Genomic DNA, 17,104 nt, shown 5'->3' with positions numbered 1-17,104 from the left:
GGAGTAGGCATGAGAGAGAAGTATCATTAATTGTTTGGGTGTTAATGATGGTATATTTCTCTCAAATATGCTCTGAGTGGTATCTTGTATCTTGTTTTGACGCTGATGTTTGATTTTACAAATTTCTAAGACAAAATTTTATTTTAAGGGAGGGAGGATGTGATACCCCATATTTACGGATATTTTTACTAAAAGATTATCTAAATTATTATAATAAGTGGTTCTTTTATTTTAAATTAAACGTGTTTTTTGTTGTATTATTTTATGATTTTTAAGTTGTGAGATTTAAATAATGTGTTTCCTTGATATTAATAATTATTTCGCATTTAAATTACTCCATAGCTTGAATTATTTTATTGTTGGGCTTTAACTATTTTATTTTTATTAATATTGAGTTGTAGTGTTTTTATTTGGTTTTTATTTATTTTATTGTGCTCTTTATTTTAAAGTAGTTTAATGTTGAATTTTATTATTTTATTTTATTTAACTTGTTATTTTGAAATATGTGAGGACTGGATCTCACTTTCTTTTTCTTCCCTTTTTGCTCTCAGCCCGTGCGACCCTCCCTCTCTCCCCCTCCCTCCATCCGTTTCTTCCCCCTGCCCCCAACCGCCGCCGTGACTTACACCACCCCCACCGTTTGACTCCCCACTGGCCGGCACACACCTCCACCAATTTCCAGTCTCTCCAGCACCACCGTTAAGCCACACGTACTCCTCCAAGCTGCACGGCTTTTGAATCATTTCGCCGCCGTCATTCCACCTCCAACTACCATTTCTTCACCACTTCATTACCGACCTCTTTCCGACCTAACCCACCCATTTCCAGCTCCGATCCGTTGTCGGAGCAACCACCACGAGCTAAACTTCGTTTTGGCCATTTTTTACTTCCACCGCCATTTTCGCCGCCACCCACGGCCAACCACCACTTCCACTATCTTCATTAACACCTCTAAGCCATTTCCTATCAATCTCAAGTCTTAGTTTGTTCCCATTCAAAAGTGGGTATTTTGTGACCTACAGTCACAATGCATTTTGCACTGTTACATTGCTTCACCGTCGCTTTTTACACCTCATTGATCCTTCGAAAAATATTTTATAGTGCTATAAGTATTTTCCAAACTTCCTTTTAGATTTAAATATATTTTTACTTTAACAATAAATTGTAATTGGTTAGTTATGCCGGATTGAGTCCAAGGAGTCGGGGGTCGAATGGATTTGATGATGAAGTAATTTATGTTTGGATGATTTGGATTGTTGGGTATTTTTTGTCATGACATTTGTATTGCAAGGTGCATGCATATACATGTGTTCGAAATTAAAAACTGGGTTTTCATGTGTAAATAGATTTTGGGTGTGTGTGTATCACGACCCCAAGCTGAGATGGAGCATTATCTCAGTGGAGCTCCTCTGGTCACTCGGGAGCGGAAAATACTGAGTGACATTCACTGGGTTGTCATTGAACTACAACAGACTCGGACGATACGGTAACGCTATCGTGCCGACTCTGTGGTCCCTCAGCTGGTGGGAACTAGAGGATGCCTGGTCATGGTACGTGCTGGGCGCAAAGCTGGATATCGCTCGTGTAGATGTCACATGCATAGTCGTTACCTGCGGTGTGGATAGGAGCCGAAGTGTGCGGATGATCCCTAGGGGAGATCATGATGTATACAATAAAATTGGAAACTGATTTTGTTATTAGATATGGGCCATTTTCTGAGAAAATGACGAGTTTAATTAAAAGATATTTGTTGGCCATTTTCTGGAAAAATTGCGGGAACTTATAAGTGGATTTTCGTGAACCATTTTATGGGAAAATTATAGATTTATTGTTTTGGGCCATTATCTAAGATAATGGCGAGGAAATATTTTAATAGAATTGTTTGGGCCCAAAAATGAAAAAATGATTATTTTTGGAAAATGATTATTTTTGGGTCTCGTGTATATGGCATTATGATCATGCATTATATTATTGCTTGAATATATTTTTATCTTATGGGTATTTGGATTATTACTTACCTGCGGTATCATCCTTGGTACAATAGATTTTGATGTAGGTGATGATGAGGCTGAACCCGAGGAGGCGGCTCCGCTTAGGGGTGTACGCCGACCCGACCCGAACCGAGAAGATGATGTTTCGACCCTTTCCGAAGTTGCACTGTTCCGAACGGAACTGTTTCGTAACGCTTCCGTTACCCGATTACCCGATCCGAAAATTTTTGGATCGGAATCGGTTATTCCGTTTTTGTTGTCAAGCGGCGATGAGGCAAAGAAAAGTGATGAGGCAGAAGTGCCGCATAACACAGAACACAGAAAGAACACAGAAAGAGAACACAGAAAAAAGGCAAAGAAAGAGAAACGACGATGAGGCACAAAGAACACAAAAAGAACAAAGAAACAGAACACAGATCGGAGATGGAGCTGCGGTTCAAGCCTAAAGCCGGAAGCGTCTTTCCGAAGAAGAAGAAATTGGTGGCTGGGAGACGGCGAGTCAGGGCTGAGATGGGCGAGTCGCGACTGTGATGCTGGGAGACGAAGAGTCGCAGAGAGGAAACTGAGAGCTGGCGGCTCGGCGTACTGCGTAGGGCGTAGGTTTCGGAAGAAATGAAGATCGAAACGCAGAGCAGCAAATGGGGGGGTTACTGGGAAGGGGGGAGAGTAAACGGCGTCGTTCGACGCATTAACCGGTTAACGGGTAATTACCCGACCCGGTTTGTTTCAAACGGTTAGTAACTGGAATTACCCGGTTTCGACCCGTTTCTGTTTCGGTCCGGTTAATTTGAATCGAAACGGGTCGAAATTTACGGGTCGGGTCGGGTCGCGGCTTAATTGTTCACCCCTAGCTCCGCTGGTTAACTGATTGGAGTTTTGCTTGTATTATTTGAAAATTATTTCATTGCCTTTAAATTATGTGTTTTGATTTTATAATATTACTAGAAATTGTAATACTTTTGAAATACTTCTAAGTAAAATTGTATTTAAAATTTCTAGTACTTAGTTGGTTGACTTTAACTTAACTGCTGCGACTTTTGTTTACACATGTTGCATGTGCACATACTTGCCACTTAGCGATGGGATGCGTGACCCATGTTGTCATGATCCCGACATCTCGATTTTCACGTGTCTATACGTGGGAGTTGGGGGCGTCACTATTTTCACAAATGATTCTTAAGACCTCATTTTATAGGCAACTTCCATGGTGGTTTGTTGTACCAACCAAGTTATAACAAGCTTTCACAACAAACTATCACATATACAATAACTAATTCACATGCTTAACAAACTATCACATGATCATCCACCATGCTCAACAAATTATCACATATCACATGGTCATCCACCATGCCCATCAAACTATCTCAACAAACTATATATTTATATCAAAATTCTTAATTTTCTCGGAACATATTTGCTAACAGCTACAAGATTGGGGGCGAGGGGGCATGAGTAATAATTTAATCTAAAGTACATGGTGTGAGAGCCATTACTGCTCTCCCTTTTGCACGCTCACAATATATAAGAGAACAACATATATGAAAGAGTTATGCCATTCATAAGCTCCACATATCACACACTATATTTTTTAAAATTAAAAAAATTAGTTTATTCTTCTTAAAATAATTGAAGTTTTCTACTAATCATCTATGTACCACATATTTGGTAAAAGAAAAAAAAAAGAATAGTGTATGATATATGAGACTTATGAATAGAATTTTTTTATATAAAAAGAGTTGTGCTACAATCATCGAGCTGGGATAGGTCGACAAATTAATTCTAATATCGAGAAAGTCCAATATTTTTTATTTTATATATATTTTTATATCCTCAAATATTATCTAAAAATAATTTATAATGTTATTAAAAAAATACTTACTTAATTATTAAATTAAAATAAAAATTTTATATATAGTCAATTTTATATATCTTTTTGTATATTCTATTAATATAATTAATTATATATTAAAAAAATTAATATAATTATTTATATTAATAAAATATGTAAAAAATATATATAAAAATGATTCTACGTAATATCACTTAAATAAAAAAAATTATCGATAGATACTTTCGAGACCGAGTCTCGGGACACCCAAACATTTATGATATAAAAATTGACGGGTCTCGATCGGTCGACTAGGAAAAGTCTAGGTAGCTGAATTGGTCTAATATTTATGATATAACCAATGTATTCTCTTCATATGTGGAAGGTACCAATTAATGACGTCGTCCTCCATTGACTAGGAAAAATCTAGGTCGGTGAATTGGTCTGATTACATAAGCTACCAATTCTACCCTCCCAGTACTGATTATATTACACGCAGAAGCAGCTTTTCTCATTATGGAGAAAATTATTGGACTCCTATGATATATAAAAAGAAAAAATTTAATTGCAAGTATAATTATGTATTAATATGTGCACCAATCTAATATGATTGGTCAAAAAATTGATTTTATTAAAAATAATGCTAATTTAAATTTTGAATATAAAAGAATTAGTATTGGTACGTAGATTAGTACGCGACATTGTTTGTATGTAGGAAAACTCATATAAAAAATAAGAAATAAAAAGAAAAATATAAAAAAATATAACTATCATTTGTACCAATAAGGTTTTTTGTTTTTCTTTTTTTCAAGATACATATATAAAATATACTTTAAAAATAAACAAAATAAAAACATTTAAAGATTTTCATCTCGAAAGGTTTTTCACCCCCAATTTGTTTCTATAAGCCTGTCCCAAAAAGTTTTTTGAGATAAAATTTACTATTTCTATTATTCGACAATATATAAACGGATTTTGTTTTTTCTTAACGGAGAAAATCTTATCCCTAATATTACTTTTTTAGGGGAAAAAGATTTTCTTAAATTAATCCTATTTAGTTTTAATCGGATCTTGATTAGAAAAGAAAAGAACGATCACCTGCAATAATATTGACCAAGTGGAAAAGTAATCGTAAATTTCCTAACAAAAGGCAAAGCCCAAACTTGCGGTGTTGTACATGGAAAGTGTCATGCACGGAAAGAGTCATGCACGTACGGAAGTTGAGTGACGAAAGTTGAGGTAGGTGGGATGCAGAAAGAGTGAGGATGGGATGCAGAAAGAGTGAGGAAGGAGCCAATTAATGGCGGCGTCCACCATTCACTAGGAAAAGTCTAGGTAGCTTATCAATTGGTCTAATATTTCATCCTCATACGTATTTATAATTAGAAAAGTTAATACTACTCATGACTAATATTGCACGCAGAAGCAGCTTTTCTCGTGATGGAGAAAATTATTAAACTCATATGATATTAAAAAAAGAAAAATGATAGTTACACCGAAAAAGTGTACGTCTATCATTTGTACCAATCGGGTTGTTTTTTAAAAAAAAAAAAAAAATTTAAAAATTTTTAGTTTGTGTTTATTTATTTTTTAATAGTCTACATTTTTTTATTGTTTTTCAAAATACATAAAATTAAATGCTTTAAAAAATAAACGAAAAATACATTTAAAGATTTTCCTCTCAAAAGGTTTTTCGTCCGCAGTTTGTTCCCATAATCATGTCCCAAAAAGTTTTTTGAGACAAATTTGTTATTTTTATTCGAAAATATTTGAATGGATTTTTTTATTTATGGAAAAAATATTGTACCTAATAGTATTTTTGTTGGGAAAAATATTTTCTTGTATTAATCCTATTTAGTTTTAATCGAATCTTTATTAGAAAAGAACAGAAAAAATAAAATAAAATGAGCTGCAATAATATTGACTAATTAGAAAAGTAGTACATACCAAACCCCAAATTTGTGGTGTTGTACAAGGGAAGGTGTGGGATGCTGAACTGTCTTCATCCCATAAGTGGCCTTTTAAAGCAATGACTGTTTCTTTTATATGCAGGGGATAGTGTGGGGTGCTGAACTGGTCTTCATCCCATGCATATGCCTATATATTAAGCAAAGACTTGTTAATTTCTAGGAGGAGGCTCCAATTAAGCACTTGCGAACGCAATAGAGAATAACATTTATCTTTTTGAAAAAGGCTATAGCCATGGGAGTACTCTCGAAGCTTTTGCAGTTAATCTCATTCATTGGAGTGATACAGCTAATTGCGATGGTTGCAGCAGCGGCAGCTCAACCCAAGCCTGGCTGCCTCGAAAAGTGTGGGAATGTAACAATTCCATATCCATTTGGCTTGAGTGAAGGATGCTACTTGGAGAAGTCTTTCAACATCCGTTGTAATGACTCTGATCTTACGGCAAAGACCGGGAACGTCCTTGTTACGAACATATCCATTGAGGATCATGAAATACATGTCAAGGCACGTGAAGCCCGAGACTGTTACAATGCGTCGGGTTCCATTGAATTCAATAATACGACCTGGTTTCGTGCAGGCAAGTTCACCATTTCTACAACCAAAAACCAGTTCACTGTTCTTGGCTGTGACACTGCGGGCATTATTCGTTGGGAGGAAAATGAAAAAATATACTCGACAGGGTGCAGATCTCGATGTAATGACCTAAGCACTGCGGTCAACGGGTCTTGCTCTGGCGTTGGGTGTTGCAACGTAGAGTTTCCAGATGGCTTGAAAAATTATAATCTGAGTGTGTCCAGCTTTAAAAATCACACAAACATATGGAACTTCAATCCTTGCAGCTATGCTTTTATCGTCGAAAAAGGAAAGTTCAACTTCTCCACGGATTATCTTCAGAAACGGGAACGGGAAAGGCGTCCAATGGTACTTGATTGGGCAGTTGGGGACGAAAGATGCGAAGAAGCTCGGAGAAAACCGAATTTCGCATGTCAGGATCAGAATAGTGAATGCCATGATCCAAAAACGAGGTCGGGGTACCAGTGCAAGTGCAAGCTGGGTTACCAAGGGAACCCATACCTCCCTCTCGGTTGCCAAGGTATCATAAACCTACAAAAGCTTCCCTAACAATGAACATGAAAAGGATGATCAATTATATGTATGTATGGATATGTACGTTTCATGTCTGTATGTGTGTGTGTGTGTGTGTGTGTGTGTGTGTGTGTGTAGTATGTAGTAGTTCCAGCTTATATCATGAGTACTACTGCACTATGAAGTTGATCATGTTTTATTTTTTTTCATTTGATTCACAGATATAAACGAATGTGAGGATGCTACTCTCAATAAATGCAAAAGAGCACAAGATTGTGAAAACACAAAGGGCAGCCATATATGTCGTTGCCCCAAGTGGTACCATGGTGATGGAACAAAAGATGGGGAAGGTTGTGCTCCGGATTTCGTACTTATGATTCAGATTGCCATTGGTATGTAAGCATATAGTTAATTCATTTTTCTCTACATCTAATTGATCTTGGGTTGCCAAAACAGAGCATGCTTAGAAAATTTGCAATTGATTGTTAAATGTATGGAAAAAAATTCCTTTCAAGTGCTTGGTCAAATACGGAGGCTCAAGTGAGAGATAAATATATAAAGTTTGCTTGAAATATGTATTGTTCATTTAATGTTGTCCAAAATATCTGTAAATATGAATAAATATTGTGGGACCCACTTTATGTGTTGACTGATGACTCTCTTTCTCACTTCATCTGTGAAATATATTTTTGTGGAAAGCTTAGAATTCGTTTTGATATGATTAGCCCTTCGCTTTGGTCGTTTTTGTAACTTTAATTTCATTGGTATAATTAACAGAGCAATAAATTCTTAATTGTATACCTTTTAATTGTTCGATTGGCTTGGTTAAAATGAATAATGGCTAAGATGGGCCTTTCAAATGCAGGAGCTGGAGTAGGCTTTATTTCTCTGCTTGTGTTTAGCTCTTGGATGTACTTCGTACTCAAGAAAAGAAAGATTGTCAAGCTCAGAGAGAAGTTCTTCCAACAGAATGGAGGCTTGATTTTACAACAACGGCTCGGCCAACAAGAAGGATCCACAGAAACAGTCAAAATCTTTACCGTAGATGAGCTGAAGAAGGCTACCAAAAACTATGATGAGAGCAGGATAATTGGCCGAGGAGGTTTTGGTACCGTTTACAAAGGTTTTTTAGCGGATAATAAGATTGTTGCCATAAAGAAGTCCAGGATAGAAGATGAAAACCAAATTGAGCAATTCATCAACGAGGTTGTTGTGCTCTCCCAAATTAATCATAGGCATGTTGTCAAACTCTTGGGATGTTGTTTAGAGACACAAGTTCCTTTGCTTGTCTACGAATTTGTCTCAAATGGTACCCTTTTTAAGTACATTCATCAGGAAAGCAATGCGTCCACATTTCCATGGGAAACCCGCTTGAGGATAGCTGCAGAAACATCTGAGGCACTATGGTATCTACACTCTACAGCCTCAATACCTATAATTCACAGGGATGTAAAATCAACAAATATATTGCTTGATGATGATTTCACTGCAAAAGTTTCAGACTTTGGAACTTCAAGATTGGTTCCGAGAGATCAAGCGCAACTTGCCACTGTAGTGCAAGGAACTCTTGGATACTTGGATCCTGAATACTTGCAAACAAACCAATTGACAGAGAAAAGTGATGTCTATAGCTTTGGAGTGGTGCTAGTGGAGCTACTTACAGGAAAGGAGGCACTGTCATTTGCTAGGTCCGAGGAGCAAAGAAGTCTGGCCATGTATTTTATTTCTTCCATAAAAGAGGAAAGATTGTTTGAAATTCTTGAAAATCACATAGTTGCAGAAGGAAATAAGGATCAAATCCAACAATTTGTGGAGCTTGCAAGGAGCTGCTTAGCAGTAAAAGGGGATGAGAGGCCTACAATGAGGGAAGTAGCAATGGAATTAGAAGGAATAAGAAAGATGCAGAAGCATCCCTGGGTTAACTTGGAAGCAAATTCGGAAGAGGTCGAATACTTGCTTGGTGAGGCATGCGAGGCTAACAAATATGGGGAAAGTAGTATTACTATAACTACTGCATATTATCATAGCATGAATGACCATGGAACATACGCCTTGGGAGATGGAAGATGAATGTTTTATGCTAACCTATATGGATCTTGAAGGCATTTCCTTATCCTGCATATATGCAATTTCCTGCTTTTATTCTGAATGCGCATTCCCTTCTACCGGTATATTAACATAAGCAGCACATCACACAAGAAATGTGACTCAGCAAGTGACTTGGACAATGACCTGGCAGAACCTTCAAGAAGAAAAATACCTTGATCCTCTGACATATTGTAACGGAATTATATTCCTCTCTTTTGTCTTTTATTTCTTCCTTCAACCTCTATATAAGAGAGGGTCCTGCACACTGTAATTCATAGTGGAAATACAAAATGGTTTTGCTGCACATTATTCTTTTGCACTCTGTTCTGTTATGGTATCAGAGCTGCTGACTAGCAGTCTCATGATCCATCATCTTCATCATGGCCAGTGAAGTAACAGACCCTTCTTCCATCACTGACCCTTCTCCGCCCATTTCTTCTCCCTCTTTTTCTCACATAGTTACCATTAAACTTAATTCCGAAAATTATTTGGTATGGAAAGTTCAAATTTCGGCCTATCTTAGAGGTCAAGATCTGTTCTCTTATGTTGATGGCACTGTGGTTGCACCTCCCGCCACTCTCCCTGCCTCCTCTGGTTCTATTCCCAAACCAAACCCAGCATATACCTTGTGGCGTCGCACAGACCAACTAATTTTTAGCATCCTTTTTTCTTCTTTATCTGAGTCGGTCATCGGACATGTTGTGTCTGCAACCACCTCTCGTCAACTATGGGACTTACTTAACTCCATGTTCAGCTCCCTTTCTCAGGCAAAAGAATTTCAGATAAGATTTCAACTCACAAATCTCAACCGTGGTGATCAATCCATCTCAGAATATTTCAACAAGGCCCGACTGCTATCTGATACTTTAACCACCACTGGTACTCCTCTTTCCAACAAAGAGTTTGTCACATACCTCTTAAATGGCCTCGATCCAGCCTATGAAAACTTCATAACTTCAATCACAACTCGCACAGATCCCATAAACTCCACTGAGTTATACCATCTTCTGCTCATACAAGAAAATCGCATGTTTCATAACTCAAAACATTTCTCAAACTCCCTTGAACCCTCTGCACATCTTACCTCTGGACCTCGTGATCCCAGAGGAAGATCTTCCTACAGGGGAAATCGCTTTCAACGAGGTCGCTCTCGGGGTTACCAAAATCGTGGCCGTTTTTCTCAAACTTCATCCTCCAGCTCACAGTCTTACGCCCAGAACAGACCCACATGCCAAGTTTGTAGCAAACCAGGTCACGTAGCACTTCAATGTCACTACCGTTTTGATCATGCCTACCAATATGAGCCTCCCCGTTCCTTCTCAGCCAATTACACCACTCCTTCTGCTATACCCGATTCTTCCTGGTATCCTGATTCTGCAGCAACACACCATATAACTCATGATCTCTCTCATCTCAATATTTCATCCGAACCATATGATGGACCTGAGCAGATACGTGTGGGAAACGGAACTGGCTTGCCTATCAGCAACATTGGTAAATCTTCCATCCAATCACACTCCTCTTCCTTTACTCTATCTAATCTTCTTCATGTTCCTGAAATCACTAAAAATCTTGTTTCAGTTTCTCAATTCTGTACTGACAATCAATGCTTTTTTGAATTTCATTCTACCCATTTTTTGGTCAAGGACAAGCTGACAGGAACGCTCCTCATCAGCGGGCCTCTTCGTGATGGTCTCTACCAATTTCCACCGCCATCTTCCTTCCGCCCATCCACACATATCGGCGTTAAAGTTCCCTTCGGACAGTGGCACAAGCGATTGGGTCACCCCTCACTTGATCTTGTTTCTCGCATCCTCAACACCAACTGTTTGCCTTATTTTCCCAGAGATTCGACCTTCACTTGTTATGATTGTCCAGTTGCAAAAGCATGTCAATTACCTTTCTATCCTAGTAATATCCGGACTTCAAAGCCCCTTGAACTCTTATGGGCCGATGTATGGGGCCCTGCCCCTTTAATCTCACGAAATGGTTTCCATTATTATCTATCCATTGTTGATCATTATACAAGATTCACGTGGCTTTTTCCTCTTAAATTGAAGTCCGATGTGCTACATGAATTTAATTCATTCATTATCTTTGTTGAAAGATTTTTTAACACCAAAATCATAACTATCCAAACTGATGCCGGTGGGGAATTTCGACCTTTAACTAACCTATGCAAAAATCTTGGAATTTCCCATCACTTTTCTTGTCCTCACACTCATCAACAAAATGGACTCGTCGAACGTAAACATCGTCACATAGTTGAAACTGGACTCACCTTACTCTCACAAGCCGCACTCCCTCTCTCCTTTTGGGATGATGCCTTTCAAACCGCCACATATTTAATCAACTTACTCCCCACCCCAACTCTCAAAAACAAATCTCCATATCATATGGTCCATCATAAGCCTCCTGATTATACCTTTCTTAAAATTTTTGGTTGTTTATGTTGGCCAAATTTGAGACCTTACAATCGCCATAAATTGCATTACCGCTCCACTCCTTGTCTTTTCCTTGGATATAGCCTTTCTCATAAAGGCTACAAGTGCCTTGATCTCAAAACCAAACGTCTTTATATTTCAAGAGACGTCACTTTTGCTGAAAACATTTTTCCTTATTCTTCTTCCCCTCCCACCCAGATCTCTACACCCACCACCACTCTTCCTATCTTAACTCCTTCAATCCTTGGCCCAAGACCTTCCATTCCTCCCTATTTAGTTCCTACGCCCACCCCCAATTCAATTCCTGCAGCCCACTCCAACACCGAAGCCCACTCCAACACCCAAGCCCATTCTAATCCTGAAACCAGCACCGATACCCACTCAAATTCTCCAGCTCACACAAGTCACTCACCTTCTGTAACTTTACCTTCTTCCCTCATTCCTGAACTGCCTGCTTCCTTTCCTTCCGATTCCATAGCTCAAACCTCACCTCCCTTAATTCCACCACGCACCCAAATAATCACCCGGTCTCAAACAAATTCCTTGCAACCACGCCAATACACTGACGGCACAGTTCCGTATCCCACTCGTCGCTGTCTCCTCTCCACCACAACGGTGCCGGATGAACCCAGCTCCTTTACTATTGCCTCCCGATACTCTGAATGGAAGCAGGCCATGGCTCGTGAATATGATGCCTTGATTAAAACTGACACATGGACTTTAGTTCCAGCTCTCTGTGCTCCAAATCTTGTTGGTTGCAGGTGGGTCTTTCGGACCAAACTAAATGCCGATGGCACCATCGAACGGAGAAAGGCACGGCTCGTTGCAAAGGGCTTTCACCAGCAACCGGGAATCGACTACACGGAGACATTCAGCCCAGTTGTCAAGCCCTCCACCATCCGGCTGGTCCTTTCCATCGCTATTTCACATCACTGGTCTTTGAGGCAAATAGACATCCAGAACGCTTTTCTACATGGCGAGTTAACGGAAACGGTCTTCATGCAACAGCCCCCTGGTTTCGTTGATCCCACCAAGCCGGATCATGTTTGCAAACTCAACAAAGCCATTTATGGCCTCAAGCAATCCCCACGTGCATGGTTTGCACAGCTGAGCTCGTGGCTCCTCAGTTACGGCTTTACAGCCTCTCAAGGTGACCCCTCACTTTTCATCTATCACAAGAATGCTCTCTGCATTTTCGTTCTCGTCTACGTTGACGACATGATAATTACATCATCATCATCTAAAGCTGTTGATACATTACTTGTTGATCTGGCAGAAGCATTCCCTGTTACTGATTTAGGTACTTTGTCATATTTTCTTGGGTTGGAACTCAATTATTTACCTGATGGAATCATCATGTCCCAAAGAAAATATATTCATGATATTTTACGTAAAACAAATATGTTGGAAGCCAATCCCATTTCATCTCCCATGTCAGCTTCCTCAAAACTTTCTAAATTCGATTCTCCATCATTTGAAAATGTCACACTTTTTCGAAGTGTTGTAGGTAGCCTACAATATCTCTCTTTGACCAGACCCGATATTTCCTTCTCTGTAAACAAGGTTTGTCAATTCATGCATGAGCCTAAACTTAGTCACTGGACTGCAGTAAAACGAATCCTTCGAAACCTCAAACAGTCCATCAATCATGGCCTCTTCTTTTCATATAAATCCAATTTTACTCTGCATGCCTATTCGGATTCAGACTGGGCTGGATGTCCAGACGATAGGCAACCACAGGAGGTTTTTGTATCTTCTTAGGCTGCCACCTCATTTCATGGAGCTCACGAAAACAGCACACAGTGGCCAGATCAAGTACTGAGGCCGAATATAAATCTTTGGCAAACACCACAGCTGAATTAATCTAGTTGCAAACTCTCATTAAAGAACTCGGTTTCTCACTGTCTCAACCACCTGTTATATGGTGTGACAATCTTGGTGCAACGTATCTAACTGCCAATCCAGTATACCACTCTCGTACCAAACATTTGGATGTTGACTTTCATTTTGTGAGGGACCGAGTGGCTGCCAAAACCCTCTGGGTCTCTTTCTGCAGCAGTAAAGACCAACTAGCTGATATTTTCACTAAACCAATAGTGGCTGACAGATTCAACATGTTGAAAACGAGTCTCACTGTGAAGCAAATCCCAATGGACTCGAGGGGGAATATTAACATAAGCAGCACATCACACAAGAAATGTGACTCAGCAAGTGACTTGGACAATGATCTGGCAGAACCTTCAAGAAGAAAAATACCTTGATCCTCTGACATATTGTAACGGAATTATATTCCTCTCTTTTGTCTTTTATTTCTTCCTTCAACCTCTATATAAGAGAGGGTCCTGCACACTGTAATTCATAGTGGAAATACAAAATGGTTTTGCTGCACATTATTCTTTTGCACTCTGTTCTGTTACGGTATGACACGTCCTTAATTTGTAGTTGTTATTTAATGTGATTGGCGAATCTGCAGTAAGTGCTTGTTTTTCTTGTGTTTTGTTGTTGTTGTTGTTGTTTGTGTGTTTCATTCTTCCTCTTATGACATTGCCTTCTTGTTTTTTATATGTTCCTACAGTTGTAATATTTTAAGTTGCTGAACTGCTTATATTGTCATACTGCTCTGCATACATATCTTCTGTTATTTATACTTGATTGACATTCTGCATGCTTCAAGTTGTCTTGAGAGATAAATAAATAAACAAAAACTTACTTCTTCGACTGCATGGAATGCTTAGTTGACATAATGCTTTCCGTTCAGTCATGGAACTTCTGTGACTCTGTCCAAAGGGTTTAGTTGACCGTATTATTCATATTGATCAGACTAGACTTCCCTTTTAATGAGTTTGTATTACTCCAAAAACATGCAATATATAATGAATCTCGAACAGAGCATCCTATAGATTTTAAGTTCAAATTAATTCACATAAGAACTAGCTCCCACACACACACACACACACACACATATATGGCCTAATCCTCTTCAAGATTAAACAAAAGTACAAGCTTTGATGAGGACATAGAGCACAAAGAAGCCTAACACTCCAGATCTTTAAACACTTCCTACTAAAATTCCTTAACATTAATATGAAAAAAAAAGACTTAAAATAGTCTTCACACGCTCAATCTGCGCATAAAAGTTATAAAAATCTACAGAGTCAACCATCAAGTGAATGGACAAAGAGGCAAAATAATTGAGCTGCACATGTATTCAGCATCTCCTTAAACATTCAGTAGTCATCGTAATTCTTGTTCAAGAATTCAGCAAAATAAAAGTTCAATTACGCCATACTGCAATATTGTGCAGCTAATTATAGTGGATGTATTTCCCCGGAAAGTTTTTGTTCATTCAGTGATTCTTGGCTGATATTGTATGTCTTCATGATGTATCACGTAACCATGTGAAAGGAATGGTTGCACTAGCAGAAGAAACTCAGTATGGAACATGCAAAATACTATCAGCTGACTTAAAAAATAGTGAGTAAAATGAAGTGTGAGCATTATTTTTCCATTATATGAAGCCAATGCTTTACTCAAATCCAAGATATCACCTCTAGAGATCACTGCCATACCAAGAACGAGATACTACAATATATGTGTAATAAAGTGGCGCCCAAAGTTGGCACTTGGCACCCCTTCCTCTTCATATGTCCACGTATGAAGTGGCTATTAACGGGTAACAATTGGAGAGGCTATATATAGCCTCTCCTCCCTTAGAGGTTGGGGCCTCGTGGACTAAAGTCAAAAACCTCTCTCTCAAATATTTAGGTTCTCTCTGATCCCAGTATCAGGCTGTGCACTCTGATCTAGAATTTCTAACATCATGATAAGTTTTATTTCATTTTTCGGAGAAAAATATGATCTATAAGAGCATAACGTTGAAGATTAATAAAAAAGACCTTCGGTAGGCCAGGTCTTGCAGCCTGATGGCATTACGTACTCACCTTCGAACATGTTGTGGTCGAATGCCCAAATACCTTACAGGATTTGCAAATTTCATAGTCCCTCTATAATGAAGGATATCTGGAAATCGAAATCCCCCTTCCCCACAATTCCCTTATAAAAAATTGATTAGTTCATCACCATATATAGTGGTAGTTGGCATCATGAGAGAAAAGCCTCTCCAAAAGGAGAATACAAAACTATATCCTGAAATCGCCCTCTACAAAGTTGTTCCGTTTTGAATGCAAATCTCAACTATCTTTACAACTGAGTACTTACTATATCTGCTGCCAAAGTGAAATAAATCTACAAGGGTGCGAATCTGTTCGTACGATGTCAGATTGATATAAAGACTAGTTTGCGAAACTCTGCAGGCTTCCTTCTCTTTAGTGCAATTCTAAAACTGCCTTTCTTACAGTTTAGAGGGAGGCGTACGTCGAATTGAAGTTCTTCAGATCGCGACTAGTTCTTACCATCTGAGGAAGGGAGGTTTCTGTTGGCCCTCCAGGTAGTAGAAGATGATGAAGTTAGAGAATTGGTGCGTTTGGAGGGGGATGAGGAAGGAGAGGGGAGCTTCTTAGGCAGCATCTGTTCCCAATATTCCTTAGGCAATCTTGATGCTTCTGAAAGAACAATGGAAGCAAGAAGAGTCAAGAGCAAGCACTTCACTAACATCATGTTGAAGAACACTGATCAACAAATCGCCAGAGCGCTCTTTTCACTTTCAATGCCTGCAGCTTTAGAGTGACTGTTGCAGCAGACATGTTGAGTAATGTATGGAGACTGCCAACTCGGTTGTTTGAGGAAAGATTACTTAATGGCAGACAATGGGGTATTTGATAATTCATATCTTTGAAGCAGCTCATGTTCATGTTGCTCTCATTGTCCAAATAGAAATATAGAATTTGAGTACGTGTGAGGGAGGAAATTTAGGGACTTTTATATTCAGTAACCCTCATTGGTTGAGTACTATAATTGTTTAATCTCCTGTCTGGTTAGAAATCTTTGCTGTCAGACCTACTGAAGCCATATGTGACTTTTATAAAAGAACATTTTAACCAACTTGGTCTGAACTTTTTGTATGTGTACATATTCCCAGGATATCATGCATGCCATGAGATTCATGCGGAGCATGCATGACTTGAAGCACGCGTATTTTGTGTTTAGGGCAGAGTTCATATAAAATCAATCAAATCTACAGAAGTTTTTACAAATCAATGGGAGGAAATGTTTATGGGTTCAATGCTTATCATTCAAAAAGAACAATGATAAACAGAAACTTCATCAATATTTGAAGATCCTATTCATTCAATCCCTTGCAACTGCATCACCTTTGGCTTTGCGTGGCTGCGCGCATATATACCATCTTGCATGGTTAATCCTCCACTTTTAAACTAAAACTGATGAAGCATGGGTCACTAATAAAATATTTTCCTAGAATGGCACTAAGCCTATGGTTTAGAAACCCCACCTAACTCTAGTATAATTATTCTCTTTCAATCATGCAAACATGAGGATAGTACCCTTTTTCATATATTTTATAGAGTTCGAAAGACAAACATGCATAAGTAAGAAAAAGTGGAGAAAATTCTATAGAAGTCCAAAGAAGCATCTCCACACTTTTTGTATGCCATTTTGCCAACAAACAAATGCTTTTGCCTGGAAAAGATAATGGTTATCGGAAATCAATAAATTTTGTGAAAATGCCAGTGATTGGAGCACCACCTCTCCTGAAATAATGGGCAGCCCAATAGCTA

At 38.6% G+C, this 17,104-nt stretch overlaps 1 protein-coding gene across 3 annotated transcripts; it reads left to right on the top strand.

The window, feature by feature from the left end:
* Window positions 1-5,846: 5,846 nt before the first annotated feature.
* LOC122296017 (putative wall-associated receptor kinase-like 16) lies at window positions 5,847-16,332 on the top strand. 3 transcript variants are annotated; one of them, XR_006238361.1, is made up of 4 exons: window positions 5,847-6,883; window positions 7,098-7,268; window positions 7,742-9,042; window positions 13,825-16,332. XR_006238361.1 is itself a non-coding variant. In XM_043105399.1 (3 exons), the coding sequence occupies exons 1-3, from the start codon at window positions 6,025-6,027 to the stop codon at window positions 8,944-8,946; spliced, it is 2,235 nt and encodes a 744-aa protein (XP_042961333.1). In that variant the 5' UTR covers window positions 5,847-6,024; the 3' UTR covers window positions 8,947-9,270. The 3 variants fall into 3 exon arrangements, 1 of the variants encoding a protein (XP_042961333.1); XR_006238360.1 differs by having other exon boundaries at window positions 7,742-9,048; XM_043105399.1 differs by lacking the exon at window positions 13,825-16,332 and having other exon boundaries at window positions 7,742-9,270.
* Window positions 16,333-17,104: the final 772 nt, after the last annotated feature.

Source organism: Carya illinoinensis, chromosome 15, assembly GCF_018687715.1.
Source record: "Carya illinoinensis cultivar Pawnee chromosome 15, C.illinoinensisPawnee_v1, whole genome shotgun sequence".
Taxonomy (NCBI): Eukaryota; Viridiplantae; Streptophyta; class Magnoliopsida; order Fagales; family Juglandaceae; genus Carya; species Carya illinoinensis.
Note: the sequence above shows the minus strand (reverse complement) of the source record. Positions and strands in the feature narration are given on the sequence as shown.

Bases quoted from the DNA above. Each gene is read 5' to 3' on its own strand.
- LOC122296017 (XM_043105399.1), top strand. From the start codon at position 6,025: ATGGGAGTACTCTCGAAGCTTTTGCAGTTAATCTCATTCATTGGAGTG. The intron at 6,884-7,097 runs GTATCATAAACC...TTTGATTCACAG, and splicing joins CCTCCCTCTCGGTTGCCAAG to ATATAAACGAATGTGAGGAT. The intron at 7,269-7,741 runs GTATGTAAGCAT...TTTCAAATGCAG, and splicing joins TATGATTCAGATTGCCATTG to GAGCTGGAGTAGGCTTTATT.